Raw genomic sequence first — 20,060 nt, 5'->3', positions numbered from 1 at the left:
ACCCTCATCCTTGTTAATTTTCACATTCCCCTACAAGCTCAGCATGAGAGGAATTTGATCAACCTCAGAAATACAACATTGCAGTGTTTCAGTTTCTGTGGTGACTGCCCTCATCTCCCCCATGCATAGCTCCAATTTCCAGACTCAATGCACTCAGCAACATGGGTGATTATTTCCTGTCCGTGCGTGCTGGCCACAGCCCCTAATTTGGGTGTTGGAAGGGGAGGAATGTGGAGTAGCAGCTATGGGCCTCTCAAGGGCTGTTCCCTGCATTACTACTCCTGACATTCTGCAAAGTAAACCATCTCCTGGATCCCCAGACCATCCCCTGCCATCCCACTGCAGCTTGAACCATACCAAGAGGAACGTTCTTCCTCAAGAGGTCTTGGGGCTGCTGAGCCCTCAGGGTCTCCTGCCTTTCTGGGCATTTGTGGGCACAGACACAGCAAGGTAAGGCCTGATGGTCAGTGGCAGCAGAGCAGCCAGGGGTGTCTTCCTCAGCTCCAAGGAGTGGTGCCCAAAAGAGGAGCCACTGCAGGGTGTCCCAGCCTCCCATTCACTGTGAATGAAGAAGGGTGTCCTTGTTCCCTCACCCCCTTCAACCGCAGAGCAACACCCTTCTCCTTTGACAGCCTGGGGAGTGTCCAGAAAGGGAAAGACCACATGGAGGCCAGGCTTGAATGCAGCAGAACTTTAATGAGTCAAAAGAGGGAAACAAAGTCACTCCAAGTAGAGGACAACAGTGCAGGGAACCCTGGGGGCAGCCAAGAGTCTATGGTTCTTGGCTGTAGAGAAGTTCCTGCATGATGTCCATCTGCCTGTCCCATAGAGGGAGAGGAGATAGATGGTCCCCACCAGGCTGGCCTTGGAGACATGTTGCTGCCAACAGGAACTGAATCAAAGCAAAGGGAGAGGAAGTCAAAGCCCTTCAGCTATCCTGAAAACAACATCAGAAAGAGCGATCCTGTGGCCTGCATGTCAAGGTGTCTCCCCTGGGATTTGCCAGCACCTTTAGCAGGGGGGGCACCTTCTGCCACAGTAGCGGCTGGTAATGCAGGAGAGGTCAAAGCCCCCAGAGTTGATGGGCACTCCGTCACAGCTGAGGATGCTGCCAACAGCAGCAGAGGTGGAGGAGCCCACAACGGTGTTCTGTGGGAAGGAGCTGAGGATGGGGCCAGGCAGGGTCACCACCACGGGGGAGGGCTGGATGGCAACGGTAGAGCTCTGGCACTGCCTGACACAGGGCTCATTGCAGCTGTTGGCCAGCGGGGTTGGGCCACAGGGCCGGCATGGCAGGCACTGGTCATAGCAGGACATGTCTCTGAGGGTGGAGGTGCACCTGGGAAGAATCAAAACATAAGCTTGGGTGAGGAGCTGCCTGGTTACCCTGTCACAAAGGAGCCAAGGCTGCCACTGAGTGGGGAAGTAGAGCCAAGAGCCACATGGTCTTCATCACCCTATGAAGCGCAGCATGGTCCATGGAGGCTCTCTCCTAATTCATAAACTAAAAGCCCCCTCAGCCACATCCCACCTTCTCTCTAAGGAGGCCTGGTCCCTGCTTCCCTCTGTCATGACAAGAAGATCCAAACCCCAGGACAGGACAGAGCAATATCAGCTGGGATGTCTCTCAAGTGGAGATCTCCCTTTGGAAGAGGAGGAGAAGGGGCTTCAGTCTCACCTGGTTCCCAAGCAGAAGGAGCCAAGAGAAGTGCATGAGAGAGCAGGGACTTGGGCTGCCTTTTATACCTGCCCTTCACTGCCGCAGGACCAGAGGCACCTTTGCAGAGGTAACAATTTTCTGACAAGCTCATCTTGAATGCAAACCATCGCAGCTAATGATATGGGCTGTGCTTTCATTTCCTGCACTGCTCCTTTTCATTTCCAGGTTTGTGCCATGCCCATTCCCCAGTGAAGGCTTGTTCTGAGCACTGGGATGAAAGGCCCCAGGATTTCTAGGGCAGGAATGCAGCAGTGCTGGCAGAAGACTCAACTGAATTGTTGGATGTTTCCAGAGCAGGCAAGTGATGTCAGTCTGGATCACTCTGGTGGGGCTGTTTGAAGTGTCATTCCCAGGAAGAAGCTCCAGCCGTTCTCAGTTTGATGCTATGGGTTCCTATATATGAGGATGTGCCACGTCTGGTCCATCTCTTTCCTTTCCTCCTTAGCTCACCCTGATGGTCATTTCCTTTTGTCCTAAAGGGCTGAAGGTCTGACCTTAGTAAGACCTGGAAGGATATCTCTGGAAAGAGACTCCAGGCAGTCCCCAGGGAACCCTGTGTGACTCAAGTAGCCAAGAGAGCTCTTCAAAGCCCATGGTCAGAGGCTTCCGAGGCACAGAGTTAAGGATCAACCGTGCTGCATGTTCCAGCTGGACTTTGGAACTCTGTTTCCAGGGAACTACTGGCAGGGAGACAAACAAAGCAGAACAACAAGTATGTCCAGGCCAACACATGGATCAGCCCCATGGTCACATGGGATCAGCCCCTCTTGTCCCTGTTTCCAGCTCTCCTCCCATGCCTGCTCCAGGCCAAACTGCCTTGGTCCTTCCATTTCTGTGTCTCTGCTGCTTCCCCTAAACAACCCATGCACAACCCCTTGCACAGTCCCCAAATGCCTTTCCACTGCATCCCGTAAGGAGTCCAATCCCCCTGTAGGCAGAAACACCCCTGAGTTCCTAAGATGATCCTCTCTTCTCACTCTTCTCAGAGTTGTCATCTCCAGACAGAGTTGACTGTGATACCTGGAGAGATGAGGAGTAGATGTCTGTGAAGCAGAGGGTTGTGCTGGATGTTCTCCTGCGACAGAGAGGTCATGTCTCTGACTCTGGCTGGGATATTTACAGCATCTGCTGTTCCCAGGGCCATTTCCCTTGAAGGGCCTTGTCTGTGGTGTGGGGAGAAGGGAGAGAAAATCCCTGTGGGAACAGGGAGTTAGGCTCCTGCTTCCAGGTGCTTTTGGCTGTTCCTGGTTCTGCCTCCCTTCAGACACTACCGAGAGACAAGGAGGACTGCAAAGGTGCCTGTCTCCAACCTGTGTCTGAATGTCAATGGATGACAGGAGAAGTTCATCACAGACACTCCTTCCTTTGCCCTTGGAAAGGGAAATTTGAGTTGTGACTCTGCAGGGAACTGGGACTGATTCTGTAGGCAGAGCAGGGACTGCAGGTGGGAATGGAAAATCATCACAGAGATGTCAGCTGTGAGGGGAATGGAGGGAGAAGTAAGACTCTGCACATCCCTGTCAGTGTTCACAAGTACCTCTCTAGGGGTTGTTTTGCACAGGTGAAAGAGAGAGCTGCTAGGGTAGAGTCCAACACTAGAAATGGAAACTCCTCTCACAGACATGTTTGACAAAATGCTTTCAGCCTGTGTAGGAATGGCCAAAATTGTCAGGAGAAGGCTGGGTCAATGCAAGGAGTGTTGAAATTCCTTTTTGCCTTTACAGGTCACGTGCAGAAGGACTCTGTGCTCCAATCCCCTCCAGAAAGGACCATCCAGGCAGGACACAACACAACGCAACACAACACAACACAGCTCTCTGCTTCAATTTCTTCACCAGCTATTCCAATCCCTATCTACTGTTACCAGCAGCTCCCAAATGAGTCCCCTCCAATGCTGCTGGGGGTGAGTGAGTACAAAGCTCACGTGGATTCAGGGAGTGTCTGCAGAGGACTCCCAGGTGCTTCTGTGTGTGTGGGATGTCGAGCTCCAGGACAGCGCTCTCTGCCTCTGTGTGCCGATTCCACAACTGTGCCCTCAGTGTGCAGCACTGCGCAGGAAGGGGAGGGTGTGTGCTGGGGAGCGACTCCCTCCCCACCACTGCTTGGGTGTAGCTCTGAGCTCAGCCTGCCCAGGAACTGCACACTGGTGCTGGGGTGAGGCTGGGTCTCTGCCTGCCCAGCCTGAGCAGCAGGGAGGAAATCTGGGCATATTGCAATGAATCACAGAACTGGATGGGTTGGAAGGCACCTTCTGAGATCATGCAGCCCCTGTTCAAGCTGGGTCAGATAGAGCAGGTTGCCCAGGACCATGTTAAGTTCTTTTTTTTAAACTGGTGTCAACTACCTCTGCTCCTGTCAGAGGGCACTGCTGAGAAAAGACTCTTCTTCATTCCCTTCCATCAGGTATTTACAGACACTGCCAAGATCCCCCTCAACCCTTCTCTTCCCCAGGCAGAACACTGCCAGCCTGCTCAGCTTGTTCTCATAGGAAATCTGCTCCAGTCCCTGCACCATTTTGCTGGGCTCATTCAGCTATCTTTCTTGTACTGGGGAGCCCAGGACTGGACCCAGCACTGCAGAGGTGGCCTCACCAGAGCTGAGTAGAGAGGAAAGATCAGGCCCCTTGTCCTGCTGGTGATGTTCTTCCTACTGCAGCCCAGGATGCTGTTGGCCTTCCTTGCCACGAGGGTCCATTGCCACTGCAGATTCAGGAACAATCCTGAGCTGCTGAAAGTGAGTGGGACACACCTGTGAGTATTCAGGAGAAGTATCCCAGCTGCTTGTCCCAATGTTACTCTTCCTCGGCATCCACCAATAACCACTGTTGGAGGAGGAGGCTCATGGCAAAACACATGTCTGCTCCTGTAGTTTAACCTCCTGTAAAAGAAAGCCAAAAGAGGGAAGATGTCCTCCTAGCTCTACATCTGGGGATCAGTGAAAGCCTCAACATGTGTCAAAGGCCCATCAACCAGGTACTGGACAAGATTTTCTGTTCAACCCCTTGAGCTGTCCCCCTGCTTTTCAGGTCTCTTTCAGCTCTAGGGACTCCCCAGAATTGCCATGGGGTTTCACCCCAAAGCCTTGACTCAAGAGACCCAATTGTTTCAGGGGACAGGAGCCTTTCAGCTTCTTGAGGAAGTTGCACACCTGAGGAACTTCACCCGAGGATCCTGTCAGGCCATTTGAAAGCTGAGAGCACCCAGTTTACTGAGGCTGTCTGAGCAAGTTCCCCTTCCCTTTCAAAGGGAAGAACAAGTCAAAGGGAAAGTGATAAACAAGGCACACAATGACAGCAGTCTCTCAGGAAGTGATGAGGGAGACAAGGAGGGAGACCAGAGCTCTTCAGCCTCTAACTGATGGGCCATCAGGGAACTGCAGGTGCAGCTTTGAAGTGTTTGAGGCTGAGCTTTGTAAGTGACAAGAAGTGACAAGAGGAGCCTGAGGATTTGGGATGTTTGAGGGGGTCCTGCAGGACCAGGCAACAGTTCTGAAGGAATTCTTAAGGGAAGGGTCAAAGGTGGTGGGGAAGAGGGGACTGGGGAGGCGCAAGGGGAGGCGATAGAGGGGAGGAAGGAAAAAAGGAGCCAGTGGCACAGAAGCAGGGTTCAGTCAGGGCACATGTCAAGATGATGCCTGTGCCTGATCACTACTGTCCCCCTTGTCTTGTGAAATGCTTTTCTAACCATCCTACTGAGTAACTTCACTCCCTTTCCCATGTGTGAGTGCTGCAAGGTCTGTGTGCCAGTAACTGGAGAGACTGGTGTGAAAGAGAGAGCTGGGTGCCAGTAACTGGACAACCAACCAATGCCCATAGGGATTGTAGGCCTTGGGGCCAGTAGCTGAATTACCAGGCTGTGCGCTGTAAGATCTAAGTGCCAGCAACTGGAGAAGGGTCACAGGTCATAGGGCCTATTCCCCTCTGCACCAGCAGCTGGAGGGACTGGAGTGTAAGCAAGGTCTGGGTGCCATCAACTGGAGAAGGAAGGACATGACAGAGGGGTCATACATCTTGCTGTCAGCAACTGCAGGGACCATACTGCACGTGTATGTGTGGGAGGTCTAAGAACCAGTGACTGGAGGGACCTCAGTGTGTTTCTCATTTTTCTTTGTGAAATGAACCCGATGGTCATGGGTGTGTATGTGGAATTGGCAGCATATTTCAGGGAGTGGGCAGAAAAGCTGTATCTGAAGTCTGAGACAGAGGTGGGTAAGGGAGCCCAGGGCCCACTCATGGCTGCTAGACAGGCTGATATTACCAAGCCATGGTAATGTTTGGGGGATCCAAGAGTGTGGGGATGATGGTGAGAGGAATGGGAGATTTCACAAATCTTTTTGCCAGTGAACATCAGGCTGGCCTAGCCAGAGAGAAGGAGGAACCCCAGGTGCTGGGTGAGAGGGCCCAGGCTCCAGGCAGGGCTATTAGATGGGCTGAGGGCCCGTGCTGGTATTTGGGGGATGAACAAATGTGAGTGTTGAGTTAAATCAGAGGGTGTAGGTGTGGTGGTTTGACCTTGGCATTTAACCAGGTACCCACTAAGTTGCTCTATCACCTCTAAGGGATTTCACCAGACTGTGGGTATCTCTAGGGTTGCTTTATTAACAATTCAGAGATGGGCCAGCACCTCAGTGAGTGGCAACAGCTCACAAAACGTGCCCCCTATATATATGATATAACATACAACAAAAAGAGTCTTTGGTGATTTTCCAGGAACTTTCAGCTCTCAATTCATCATCAATTTCAAAAGTCCATCGTATTCCACAGTTTCGACTGGTTCTTATCATTCTGTTCCAATTCCTCTTCGGATACCACTGCTCATTGATGACCATTGACTTTGGTCATCATGGTTACTTATCTTCTGAACAATCTTCATCATAATTCACTTTTAGACTTCTGAGAAAAGACTCAAAATGTTCTATTTAATATATACTTAATCTATGTCTAGCTTTTCATTACCTAGCCTTTCTAAGTTGCTTAAACTGTCAGTATTGTTCCTAGAGCACCTGTGCTCTATTAATTAAGCCTATAAAACAATATCTATTTATTAATTATTCCTGCTATTACTAATATCCTAAGAGAAAAGAGTTTTCTAAAGCTTGTTCCTTTTACAATCACTTCCGTCTCCTCCCCATTTTTTCCCAACAGGTCAAAAAGGGGAAAGAAAATAAGATAGGAAAAAAACCGACCCTTGTGGGTAAAACAAAAGCAGTTTTAATGTAAGCAAAGCAAAGCAAAGGTCTGCGTGTGGAAGCAAAAAGAAAACAGATTTATCCTCTACTTCCCATTAACAGGTGATGTCGGGCCTTCTCAGGAAGCAGGGCTCCGATACACGTAGTGATTGCCTCAGACGAGCAAGGTTGACACACACATATACCCCCCCCCCCCCCCCCCCCCCGCCTTCCTTCTTTTTCACAGCTTTATACTCGAGCAGACGTCATATGGTCTGGAATATCCCTTTGGTCAGTTTGGGTCAGCTGTCCTGGTTGTGTCCCCTCCCAAGATCTTGCCCACCCCGTCCCACTTGGTGGGGGTGGGGGTGGGGTGGGGGAATGTCGGAAAGAGCCTTGGTGCTGTGTAAGCACTCTTCAGCAGCAGCCACAACACCAATGTGTTATCAAAACCATTCCAGTTCCCAACATAAAACACAGCACCATGAGGGCTGCTATAGGGGAAAACCAGTTCCGGCTCAGCCAGACCCAGTACAGTAGGCATGTGTGTTTTCACTGAGAACTGTATGTCACAGCCATACTGGAGACAGTCAAGCCACAGGCTATTTAGGTGACGAAGAGCCTGGGGCATGTCTCATATGGAGATCCCAGCTAAGAGAGCTGGGACTGTTCAGCACAGAGGAGTCTCAGGGAAGATCTCATCAACATGTACAAATATCAGAAGCGAGTCTGTGAAGAAGGCTCTTCTCCATGGTGCGCTGTGACTGGACAAGAGGCATTGGGCACAAAGTGAAACACAGGAGGCTCCGTCTGAACATCAGGAAACAATGTTTGACTGTCAGGATGAGGAAGCACTGGCGGAGGATGCCCAGAGAGGTTGTGGAGTCTCCATCCTTGGTGGCATTCAAAAAACATCTTGAACATGGTCCTGACAACCCAGCTCTAGGTGAACCTTCCTGAGCAGGGGATTGGAGCAGGTGACCTTCACATGTACCTTCCAAATTTAACAATTCTGTGATTCCATAATGTGAGACATGAGGAGAGGTTGAGAGAAATGACCCGCTTCAGCCTTCAAATGAGACGCTGAAGGGAGAGGTTTTTAATCTTCTAACACTTGACTGGAGGATGGAGAGAGGAGCCAAACCTGGAGGATGATTGGAGGAAGCCAGAGGGAGCAAAACTCTTCTTGAGCATAGTGATGGAAAGAAAGGCAATGGACACAGTCTGGGACAGGGGAAATTTATAGCGGAAATTAGGAATGTGTTTTGGTTTTACCCATGTGGTTGGAGCATGGGTGTAGATGGATCCCAGTAAGAATGGCACTGCAGCTCCATAAGGTGTTGGTTAAAATACCATTAACGGAGATAAGACAAGAAGGAAAAGGGGGATGGCACAGGTAATGTTATGCCCCTTCAGATTCTGGCAATTCTCAATTATGGATCATGAAAAGGACCTTGAGTTGGGGTTTGTCACGTGCTGCAAATCCTGCCCGTTCTGAGATTCACTGACATTGTCGTCTCTGGAGTTGTCATGGGATTTTCTTAGACATAGGCAAGTCTGTTCATCATTTCTACTGCTGAGCAAAATAACGTTCATATGAAAACACGGTGTTTCATTCACTCCTAAAGACAAGGACGTGTTTGTGGCATCATTGCCGAGTGCCAAGTGATATATAGAGCACAGCACAGCACGCGTCCATGCCTGCTCAAGTCAGCTGCCATGCGGATCCCTAACTCCTCCAGGAACAATCATCTTCTGGTTACTGTGGGCCACTACAGGCAGGCAGGGAGATACACTGGTTCCTGAGGTACTTTAGTTTGGATAGAGGAGAAAGCTGATACTGCCTGGAGGATTCAAAAGGGACAGTCAGGGTCTGCAGGGCTTGGAGTGTCATTCTTCAGGTGTCGGAGAGCTGCATCCTAGAGGTGTGCTGAAGGAGATGTGGGGCAGACACTATGATGGAGCCAGGTGCAGAAAACTGGACAAAGTATAAAGGATGTTGAAAGAGGAGTCACAAGCATCAAGAATGGAGAGATCCCAGTGATGTGGCCCTGGGGTCAGCAAGGATAGTTGCAGGTTGAGGATTATGACTCTTTTTCTCCTCTCAGTAAAAATGCAGAAATCCTCTTCTTCCTGTACAGGTCTTACATCTGCTGCAAAGCCTAAGAAGGCAGATCCATCTCAGCAGCCCGTTGGAGGGTAAGCTTCAGCCTGCTTTTCCACCTGGGAAAGATTGTGTTGAAATTAGGACCCTCCACTTCTCTAGAAATCTTCTTTTACAGCATGAAGAGGTGCAGCACTTCCATGAGAATGTGCTTATTATTGCCATTGTTATTACCTAGATCGTTATTCACCTCATTGTGGAGGTTTTCTGGAGCAAAACCTATATGACACAACCAAAATGAACAAAATGTTATCTTTGTTGTGACTGGTGGATGGGATCACTCTGGAGTTGATCTGGAAAGGGGGTGGCAGTAGGGGTCTCCACCTGCCCACCCCCCATCCCTTTGCATGCCCTTTCAGCTCTGGGGTGCAGTGCTGCCCTATACCCCACCCCTCACAGTGCAGTGCTCCAGTGGGTGCCCCATGGGCTCCTTGTGTATGTAGGGGGGTGACCCACTGATCCCTCATCCTGTTTCCTGTTGACCCATCACCCCTTTCCCTATGGAATTTGTTCTCTTTATTGCCTCTGGTTTTGTGGCATTCAGCTGCCTCGCTGAAGGCAAGTTCCTCTCAGTCTGTAGTTTATACCACCAGAGCAGGACACAGGCAAAGCCCCTGGGCTGCTGCACAGCAGGGCTCATCTCCTATTTCTGGGGACGTGGGGGAGAAGCTTTGTTGAGGAAAGAAAGGGGAGACGTGAGAGAAACAGAAGAGACTTCTCTTCCCAGAACAAATAGCAGTGTCCCCAGAGAGCTGAGGACCAGGGGAAGATGCAAAACCTCAGCAGGGAAGAAACCCCTGACCTCCCACATGGCCCAGCAGTGGCTGTGCAGAAGAGCAGGTGATTCTAGCTGGGGAGGTGAGGACTCCACTGCCAGCTGACCGGGAACAGACTCTTCCCACAACTGGGACCCCCAGAGCCCCCAGGGCCTCTCACTGTGGAGATGCTGAGAATGCCCTTGGCTGAGGGAGCCACAGGTGTTGCTGCTGGAGGAGGGAGAAACCCAGAAGGAGCATTTCAGACACAGGAAGAACAGATCGTTTCTCTCCCCCACTTCTTCCCTTGCTCCCTCAACAGAGTCATTTCTGACACCTTTGTTATGTTGGGGCTGGGAGGTGCTTTTCTGACTCTCTCTCACTCAGCAAACAGGTCGGTTGGTCTCGACATGCACCTCAGATATCTCAAGCTCATGGCCTTCCTGGGGCAATTGCCATCAGCTCTCCCCTGGCAGCTCTGTTTCCCCCATGCACCCAGGGATTTGCAGGTCAAGATGCTACAACAGGAGGCCCCAAGTGTCAGTGGCCAGGGATGTCTCCTTCATCTCCAAGTGACAATGTCAGAAGGTGACCCACTGCCATGTGTCCCATCCTCCCCTTCCTCTCCGAATGATGAAAAGTCTCCACCCAATCCCCCACCAGTCAAGACAATGCCTTTCTTCCTCAGCAACTCGATACAATGTCCACCAACAAAAGAATTATGTGGAGGCAGAGGCTGGGATGCAGAAAGCTTTAATGACCCTGAAGATGGAAATTAGTCCAATTTAGGAGGAGACGGCCAGAGCAGGGAGAGCACCAGCAGCTGCTAAATGTCTGTGCCCATCGGCCAGAGTGGAGATCCCACAAGGGATGGATCAACATGGAGGGAGAGGGGCCAGCAGATCCCCCAGCTTGGCTTTGTGGGTCTTACAGGCCAGAAAAACAGAAGACAAGAAAGAGATGCGAGGGGGTAGAAGGCAGAGGAAGTTAGACTTTGGCCATGTTTTCAGAGAGACCCTGCAGCCCTCCCTTGGAAGGATGCTCAGCCTCTCTGAAGTCACTGGCCAGGAGCTCTGTCCTCAGTCCAGCATGAGCTTCTGAGTTCTGGGGTCCTTGTCTGGGCTGTCACCAGTGGCTTTAGCAGGGGGGGCACCTTCTGCCACAGTAGCGGCTGGTAATGCAGGAGAGGTCAAAGCCCCCAGAGTTGATGGGCACTCCGTCACAGCTGAGGATGCTGCCAACGGCAGCGGAGGTGGAGGAGCCCACAACAGTGTTCTGTGGGAAGGAGCTGAGGATGGGGCCAGGCAGGGTCACCACCACGGGGGATGGCTGGATGGCGACAGTGGAGTCCTGGCACTGCCTGACACAGGGCTCATTGCAGCTGTTGGCCAGCGGGGTGGGGCCGCAGGGCCAGCATGGCAGGCACTGGTCGTAGCAGGACATGTCTCTGAGGGTGGAGGTGCACCTGGGAGAGAGGTCAGGGAGGAAGCAGAGCCCAAGGGTGGGTGAGGAGCTGCCTGGTTATCCTGTCACAAAGAATCCAAAGCCAATACTGAGTGGGGAGCTGGAAGCTCTGCCAAGAGCCACATGGTATTCATTCCCCCACAAACAGAAGCCTGGCTCAGGGAGGATGTCTCTGAATTTCTAAACCAAAAACCCTCTCAGCCACATGCCAGCTTCTCTCGCTAAGCACACTTGGTCTCCGCTTCCCTATGTCATGACAAGAAGATTCAAACCCCAGGACAGTACAGAGCAATATCAGCTGGGATGTCTCTCAGGTGGAGGGGAAGGGGCTTCAGACTCACCTGGTTCCCAAGCAGAAGGAGCCAAGAGAAGTGCATGAGAGAGCAGGGACTTGGGCTGCCTTTTATACCTGCCCTTCACTGCCGCAGGACCAGAGGCACCTTTGCAGAGGTAACAATGTTCTGACAAGCTCATCTTGAATGCAAACCATTGCAGCTAATGATATGGGCTGTGCTTTCATTTCCTGCACTGCTCCTTTTCATTTCCAGGTTTGTGCCATGCCCATTCCCCAGTGAAGGCTTGTTCTGAGCACTGGGATGAAAGGCCCCAGGATTTCTAGGGCAGGAATGCAGCAGTGCTGGCAGAAGACTCAACTGAATTGTTGGATGTTTCCAGAGCAGGGAAATGATGTCAGTCTCAATCACTCTGGTGGGGATCTTTGAAGTGTTGTTCCAGGAGGAAACTCCAGCCGTTCACAGCTGGATGCAGTGGGATTCCATGTATGAGTTTGTGCTATGCCCTTGTCTTTTCCTGCTTCCTTCTTCAGCTCACCTTAATGGTCAGTTCTTGTTGCCTCCCCAGGTGTAGGTGTTGTGCTGCTGGGGTTTGACCCCATCCTGCTTAACACTGCCCAGTCACCCGGGATCCTCAGCAGAGTCCATGGACCGTTGTGTTCCCATGTGTGTTCTTTCTTGTGTTTCCTTGTAAGCAGATGGGTATTTTTGAATGCATGTGCAAGTTCAAATTTGTCTATACTTCCATAGTAGTGTGCAGGAGCATCTGTTTGTGTATTCTTGTGTGTCCTTCATCTCAAGGGAATGTGCTGCTCATGGCAGCGACATTCCCCTCTGCTCTGTCCATGAGCACCACAGAGCAGCAGGTTCCCAGGGTCAGAAGGAGCCTGAGTGCAGCTGAACAGTGATGGAACCAGCCTGCTAGAGATGTGTCCAGGGAAGAGGCTCTGAAGTGCAGCCCCTGGCTCCTTAGACCTCCTTTTCCTGCCCCTCCAAAGCTCACGCTCCACTGCAACTACAAGGATGGTTTCACTCCAGTTTGGCTCCTTAGTTTAATTCAGTGTAAGAATATTGGGAGTGCCTCAGCACGGCTGGCAGTGCCCCCTCCCTGCCTCTCCAGGCCAGGACACGGCTGCTCTCCCCAGCTCTAGAGAGTTCAGAAGGACAGGGATTGCTTTCTGGGCAAGGAGAAAGGCTGAGGAATCCTGCTGACCATGTGCTGGCCATCCCTGAGTGCATCCGCTTCCCGTGCAGTGTCGGTGGTGTCTGGGCTGGGACATGGCCCTCTCTCAGGTCCCTGCACTTGACAAATGTATTTGTGCATCCCATCAACCTGGTGCTGTATCAGGGTGGGATTGAGATCTTGGATGAAACAGGTACTGAATGAAAGGAGCATGAAGCCTGATATCGCTGTGCTGTGAGGGGAAGGACAGACCCTGTGGGTATCACAAGGAAAGCCAAAGAAAGATGATGGCTTTTGATTTCAGCCCACAGGAACCTTCCTGCCCCACGCTGGAATCTCACTCTGAGTGCCCAGCAACTGCCCCGGGCAGGAAAGGGACATTAGGTTCAACACCACATCCCCCAAAGCCTGCTGCTGTCCCACAGGGCTGTCCAGAAGAGACTCTCTTTCCAACAAAGGCTGTGTACAGTGGGTAAATGTTCTAAGCCCATCTCCCCTCCTGAATATTTGTCTGCCTGGGCTCAGGCCCAACTTGGACACAGTGCAGCCAAGGCTTTCCCCGTTCCCTTGAGTGACCTCAGTGAGATCAGTGCCAGGGAGCTCTGCTGGGAGAGCTCAGCCAGGGCTGATTCCCCTCTCTGTGGAACCGCTTTTGAGCTGAGGCTCTAGTGTAGCTGAGGGCCACCCTCATTGCTTTCTGAGGAGCTAACAGGCACTGTGGAACAAGGGGAGGGCAGGGGGAGGGAGTACCTAGAAGTCAGCAAGACCTTTGACACAACCCTGCACTTCCTTTATGACCACCTGCCTCAGTGCAGTGGCAGCTCTTAAGTGCCCGCGGTCTCAAGCACCTGAGGACGGAATCCCAGAACCCTGCGCACAGCGTGGCTGCTGACTTCTGTACCACGGAGATGTCCCTGCTGAATCCCCTGATGCTCAGCCTGAGCAATCAGGACATGAAAGCTGACTTCACCAGGTTGTGTGGTGGGAGGGGGCTGGGCCACAGTCCGTAGGTATTTTCCCTCCATGTGAGACACCTTTGGACTGAGGAAGAGGAGGGAGGACCAAGGGCTTGTGAGTCACGGTGTCAGCTGGGGAGAGAAGCTGCCTGAGAAGTGCTGGAGAGGAGGGCTGGGTTTGTCCTTGTGTTTGCAGGGAGGAAGAATCCATCTGGCTCCAGAAACGTTCTGTTTCTCTCCCAGACCACATCCCTGCCAGCAGCACTGATTTCTCCTCTCATGCGTTCAGCTTCTCTCCCTGTTCTTGTTCCACCTCCCCCGCTTGCACAACCTCCCCCTGCCTGCCCTCCTTGCCCTGAGAAGTGCCCGTCAGCACTTGGTTCTTCCTGCATTTTCCCTGGCAGTCGACACGTGCATGGCGTGGCCTGGAGACTTCACCTGAAATCTGCCTTTGCCTTTTATCCTGATGGAGGAGAGCACCCAGCAGCAGAACCGCGTGCCCTTTCCTCCCACATCTACTCTTAAGTGCCCGGTTTTCCAATTCGAACACACAAAGATTCCCGCCACGCCCTGTTGCCGTGCCGTTCCCCGTCCCCTTGGGCTCCTCCCAGGGCAGCGGCGTCCCCGCGGCCGAGGTGGCGGTGCCGGTGCCGCCTCTGCCCGCACTCCCGCACAGCCCGTGTCGCTGCGGGCAGCTCCGCTCCGGCCGGTCTCTGCCGCGGCGCCGCCTCCTGCTCGCTGCGCGCTCCCAGCCGCTGTTCCCGGGGCCGCTGCCGGCCTTTCACGGGCCCCTCGGCCGGCGACAGCGGCTCCGAGGGCAGCAGCAGCCCGAGGGGCCCCCGGGGCGGGCTCGGAGTGCTTCTGGGGTGCCTTGTCCCCGCGCAGCAGCAGCGCCCTGCACCGGGTTTCAGGAGCTGCGGCAGCGCCGGGTGCCCCCGCGGCGGCGGCTCGTCCCGTGCCCGTCTGCGCCGGCCACTGCGGGGGGACCCGGGCTCGGCAGCGCCGCGTTCCTCGCCCCGGGGGCAGGGCTCAGCCCCGGGGCGGAGCTGGCGGCGGCCGAGAGGAGCGGAGGCGGCGGAGAGGAGGCGCCGCGGCCGGAGCAGAGAGCCGGGGCTGGCGGGGGGCAGCGAGGCGCGGGCGGCGGAGCGGCGGGATGCGGCGGGGCCGGGGCGCAGGGCTGGCGGGGCTGGCCGCGGTGCTCCTGGGTGCGCGGGGCTGGCGGCGGGGGCTGGGACACGGGCTGCGGGGGCCGGGGCTGGGCCGGGGCTCGCCTGTGACCCGCCTGCTCCTCTTGAACCTTATTCCCTTCTCTGTCCTCCCTTCTGTCCCCAACGAGCTCTTCCCTCTAAGCTTTCTTCTCTATTCTCTTACTCCACTTCCGCATCCCTCCATCCATCCATCCCAGCCAATCTCTTTTCCTCAGTCCCTTCTCCTCTTCCTGACTCGGACTGTCCTTCCAAACATTCCTGTCCCCAAAGAACCACTCTCAGAGGAACTGTCTCTCCATCCCGTGTTCTCAGATCACACCCCCATCATTTGTGAAGTGTCCCCTTCTCCCCTCTCCCGCTGCACGACATGTTCAGCTGAAGCAAAGGGATTCTTCTTTTCTCCTCGGCAGTGGCTGCGGGCAGAGCCCAGGTGCAGCAGGAGCCGTCGGCAGAGACCAACGAGGGCACCGGCGTCACCATCAACTGCTCCCACCCCAACATCCAGTCTAACGACTACATCTGCTGGTTCCGTCAGCTCCCGGGCCGAGCCCCCGCATTCCTCGCGTTCACTGTGAAAGGTTCCAGAGAGCTGCAGGCCCCGCCGGGGCGGCTGTCGGTGGCGGCAGACCGCCGGTCCAGCGCCCTGTGGCTCGCCCGGCCCCGGCGCGGGGACGCGGCGGTGTATTACTGCGCGCTGGGAGACACGGGGAGAGGAGCCGGGGCTGCGGCCGGGCACGAACCGCCGCGGGCGGGGCCGGGCGGGGCCGGCGGGGGCGGGGGGACAGCCCCGGGCGGGCCCGCCAGGGGGCGCTGCCGCTCCGCCCGCCGGGGCCGCCTCGCCCCGCCCGGCCCCGCCGGGCCCCGGGCCGCTTCCCCCGCCCGCCCGGCCCCGCCACCAACACCGGCACCACCAGGCCCCCCCAGCAGTCAAGGCCTGGCCTCAGCACCTCTTCTCATTGACGGCCGCTGCGGGTCTGTGCTCCCGAGGCCACCAAAGAGCCGCGCTTGGGCAGCGCTGCCCAGGGACAGGCAGACGGGCTGGGCAAGGCAGGCAGGGCAGGGCGGGCTTTCCCCCAGGCTCTCTTGCTGCCTCCCGACGGGCTCAGACTCTGCTGCCTAACGGGGCATCCTCGGGCCTGTCTGTAACGGCCGGCCAGCTCTGCCTCAGAAATGCCTCGCCCAGGGGACAGAGTCCCAGAGCTTTTGCCCTTCCCGGGCACATGCACCAAGGGCTCCCACAAGGCTGTTAGTACCGCCAACAGCCTCCCTGCACGTTCGACGGAGCCAATTAGCAACGGGGCAATTAAGCAACCAACACACCCAGGAAGTATCAACTGTAGAATACCTCGCTACTGCTGTCAGCCCTTACATGGCAAAGGCTCATTCCAACAAAGCAGAAACGTTTGTTGGAGCTCTGCTAATTTTTAATTACTGTGGTCTACCACCTGCTCCTCCACCCTGGCAGGGCCAGACCTTCATCTGGGGTAAGCTGGTTACCTTGCCTTGCACCAGTGCTTGATTTTATTCCTCTCACACCAACAGAGACAAAGGATTGACCTGAACACACCTTTGGTTCTTCCCTCTTGCCTGGGTAGCTCTTCCAAACAGGGCAGTATGTTGCCCCAAAGGAAACACCAACTCAGTCAAGCGGAGTGACCTCCCCAGGGGGCACCTGGCCCTGCTTGTCTTTGTCTTCTCCATTTTTCTCCTCATCTTAGTGGGAATAGCCTCATCCTTGTCACCGTGGGGAGTGAGCAGCCCCCGAGTCTGCTGATGTGTTTCCCCCTTGGCACGCTTTCCTACCTGGAGATCTGCTGTGCCACCACCATTGTCCCCTAGAAGCTGGAGACATTCCTTGTCAGCAGAACTACCATTTGTGTTTCCTGCTTTCATTTTCCCACTTCTTCCTGGGTACATTCCTGATCCCCTCAGCCACGTGCTTCGAACATTATGTCACCATATGCAAAGTGCTTGGTGAAAAATGCACAGGGAATGTGAGTTGTCATAAGTTCATCACACATTCCCTTCCGCTCCTTCCTCCTCACACTCTTCCCCGCCTCCAGCGTGGGGTACCCCCCATGGCAGACAGTCCTTCAGGGACCTCTCCAACACAGGTCCTCCCATGGGCTGCAGTTCTTCATGAACTGCTCCAGCGTGGGTGGTTTCCACAGGGTGCAGTCCTTCAGGAACAGACTGCTCCAGTGAGGCTCCCCTGCGGAGCCACAGGTTCTGCCAGAAATCCTGCTCCAGCGTGGGCTTCTCTCCACAGGGCTACAGGCCCTGCCAGGAGCCTACTCCAATTCGGGCTTTCACGTAGTCACAGCTTCCTTCAGGGCACATCCACCTGCTGTGGTGTGGGGTCTCCGCAGGCTGCAGGGTGGATATCTGCTCCACCATGGACCTGCATGGGCTGCACGGGGACAACCTGTGTCACCATGGTCTTCACCACAAAGGGGAATCTCTGCTCTGGCACCTGGAGAATTTCCTCCCCCTCCTTCTTCACTGACCTTGGTGTCTGCAGAGTTGTTTCTCTCTCATTTTCTCATTCCTCTCTTACAGAATCTGTTGTACAACAGTATTTTCCCTTCTTTCCTTCAATATCATAGAGGTGCTACTAGCATCACTGATTGGCTCAGCTTTAGTCAGTGGCCGGTCAGTCCTAGAAACAGCTGGGAATGGCTCTGTCTGACATGGGGTGACAGCTTCTGGCATCTGCTCAGAGAAGCCACCCCTGCAACCAAAACTTTGCCCCAGATACCCAATATATTCCACCCCTCTGCTCTGTGAATCACATATTTTAGAATTATCATTAATATATACATTCATCACACAATCTACAGCGTTCACAAACTTCACTTACATCAACAAAAAGAATTCCTCACACCAAAATTAAAATAACACATTCACAGCACCATCAAAGGCAGACAATTTACAGACACTTCATCTCTTGTCCCTTCACCACAAATACAACACCAGAAATTCCCCACCATTATGCCACTCGTCGCTCTGCAGCAATATTCAGTCCATGTTCCAGGGTTCCCCCGGGCTCCTTTTTACGGCCAATTCTCTGCAAAGATTTTATAAATGATCTGGGTGCAGGAATCAAATGTACTTTAAGTAAGTTTGATGATGATACTGAACGAGGAGGAGCTGTGGACTGCCTGGAGGGTAGAGAGGCCTTGCAGAGAGAGCTGGATAGACTAGAGAGCCGGGCAATCTCCAGCCTCATGAAATGTAAAAAGAGCAAGTGCCGGATTCTCCACCTGGGATGAGGTAATCCTGGTTATACGTACAAAGTGGGGGACGAGAGGCTGGAGAACAGCCCCACGGAAAGGCATGTGGGGCTTTGGGTTGATGGCAAGTTGACTGTAAGTCAACAGTGTGTCCTGGCAGCCTAAAGGGCCAACAGTGACCTGGGGTGCATCAAGCAGAGCACAGCTAGCCGGTCAAGGGAGGTGATTGTCCCCCTCTGCAGTGGTGCAGCCCCACCTCAAGTACTGTGTGCAGTTTTGGGCACCTTGAAATAAGACAGACATCAAACTATTAGCGTGTCTAGAGGAGGGTGACCAAGATGGTGAAAGGTCTTGAGGGCAAGAGTTATGAGGAGTGGCTGAGGTCACTTGGATTGCTCAGCTTGGAGAAGAGAAGGCTGAGGGGTGACCTCATCACAGTCCACACCTTCCTCAAGGGGGGCAGCAGCAGGGGAGGTGCTGATCTCTTTCTGGTGACCAGTGATAGGAAATGGAATGGAAAGGAAAAGGTCAAGGAAATGGAATGAAGCTGCATCAGGTAAGTTTAGCCTGAACATTAGGAAAAGGTTCTTCACTGAGAGGGTGGTTGGTCACTGGAACAGGCTCCCCACGCAAGTGGTCACAGCACCAAATGTGTCAGAGCTCAAGGAGCATCTGGACGATGTTCTCAGCCATATGGTTTAGTTTTAGGCAGTCCTGCAAGGAACAGGGAGTTGCACTCGATGATCCTTATGGGCCCCTACCAACACCAGATATTCTGTCATTGCATGATGCCATGACATGTCAGCACACATGAAAACACATGTGCATGCCAGCCAGTTGCACAGGAACCCCTGCACATGCACACACACACACACACAAAGATTCAGCCCCGAGACTTGTCGTCACATCAGTGTTCAGAGGTGCTCATACACCCTTGCACACTCACACTTGTGTGTAGGTAGACGTGCAAGCTCGTGTACAGAGATAGATATGTGCTCGTCTGCACACACAGATGCCCACACACATACACACACACGCACACTGACACCACACACACCTACTTGCTCACTTGCAAAAACGCACGGGTACACAAACCCATGCGCAGACACACACAGACAGGCACTTGTTCACACACACACTGGCACACACTCACTCTCAAAAGTGCTAGAGACCATCCCTATTGCTGCAGCTGCAGGGCTTCCCCGCTTTACAAGTCAAAACAATCCCAGAGTCGGACAAGATCCAGCCCATCCCTGGTGATCGCCGTGGGGCGGCTGTGGAGGTCTGGGACCAGTTCCAGTTGAGCACAGGGAGAGGTGCTGCCCTGACATGCTCCCATGGCAGCAAAGGGCTGTGTCTGGGGTGAGCCAGATGCCCTGCAGCTGCAAATGCTGCGGCTGGGACACCAGAGAGGAAGGTGGCCTGATGAAGTTGCCTTAAGATAAAGACCTGCTCTTCAGTGGGTGTCTGATGTGTCTGAGGGAGAGATGGGCCACAGGGAAAGAGAAGGAGGCAAAGCGAGTGAGGCACCTGGAGAAAAGTGTCTCTGTGAGGTCCTGCAAGAGATATGAGAAGTCCCCTTTCCACCTGGATGGGCTAAGAAGGATAAGATTTGGATCACACCTGGAGGTTGAATTCAGGCCTGTCCTCATGCTGGGATGTTCCCAAAGAGCTGTGAGAGAGGGTTCATGTTCTTGTAGGAAACACAGACATCTGGGAGAGCAAACAATAAATATGTTGGAATATGGGGGTGCAAAGTAATTAATTCCAGAATGACATTTCACATGACCTAAGTACTTTTTCACACCACCTTACCTCTGAGACTGATGGCTCATTTGGCCAGTCTTTCCCTTTTCCTTCATGTTTGCCACATCTCGGGTGTCCTGGAAAGTGAATGCCATGGCTTAGTGCTGCTGCA

The 20,060-nt window shown here is 53.6% G+C and overlaps 2 protein-coding genes across 2 annotated transcripts; one reads left to right on the top strand and one right to left on the bottom strand.

The window, feature by feature from the left end:
* Positions 1-1,011: 1,011 nt before the first annotated feature.
* LOC141953390 (feather keratin Cos1-2) lies at positions 1,012-1,317 on the bottom strand. Its single transcript, XM_074891926.1, has one exon. It carries the CDS (start codon positions 1,315-1,317, stop codon positions 1,012-1,014), a length of 306 nt encoding a protein of 101 aa, XP_074748027.1.
* A 13,537-nt stretch (positions 1,318-14,854) lies between these two features.
* On the top strand, positions 14,855-16,748 carry LOC141953273 (uncharacterized). The gene is made up of 4 exons (XM_074891735.1): positions 14,855-14,906; positions 15,320-15,667; positions 16,172-16,310; positions 16,628-16,748. The coding sequence occupies exons 1-4, from the start codon at positions 14,855-14,857 to the stop codon at positions 16,746-16,748; spliced, it is 660 nt and encodes a 219-aa protein (XP_074747836.1).
* Positions 16,749-20,060: the final 3,312 nt, after the last annotated feature.

This window comes from Strix uralensis, chromosome 22 (assembly GCF_047716275.1).
Source record: "Strix uralensis isolate ZFMK-TIS-50842 chromosome 22, bStrUra1, whole genome shotgun sequence".
NCBI classification, from domain to species: Eukaryota; Metazoa; Chordata; class Aves; order Strigiformes; family Strigidae; genus Strix; species Strix uralensis.
Note: the sequence above shows the minus strand (reverse complement) of the source record. Positions and strands in the feature narration are given on the sequence as shown.

What these genes read in the sequence shown, in the direction of transcription:
- LOC141953273 (XM_074891735.1), top strand. Translation starts at nt 14,855, where the DNA reads ATGCGGCGGGGCCGGGGCGCAGGGCTGGCGGGGCTGGCCGCGGTGCTC. An exon ending in ACCGCCGCGGGCGGGGCCGG is followed by an intron (nt 15,668 to 16,171) that starts GCGGGGCCGGCG and finishes TACCGCCAACAG; the next exon opens with CCTCCCTGCACGTTCGACGG. An exon ending in CATTCCAACAAAGCAGAAAC is followed by an intron (nt 16,311 to 16,627) that starts GTTTGTTGGAGC and finishes TCCTCATCTTAG; the next exon opens with TGGGAATAGCCTCATCCTTG.
- LOC141953390 (XM_074891926.1), bottom strand. Translation starts at nt 1,317, where the DNA reads ATGTCCTGCTATGACCAGTGCCTGCCATGCCGGCCCTGTGGCCCAACC.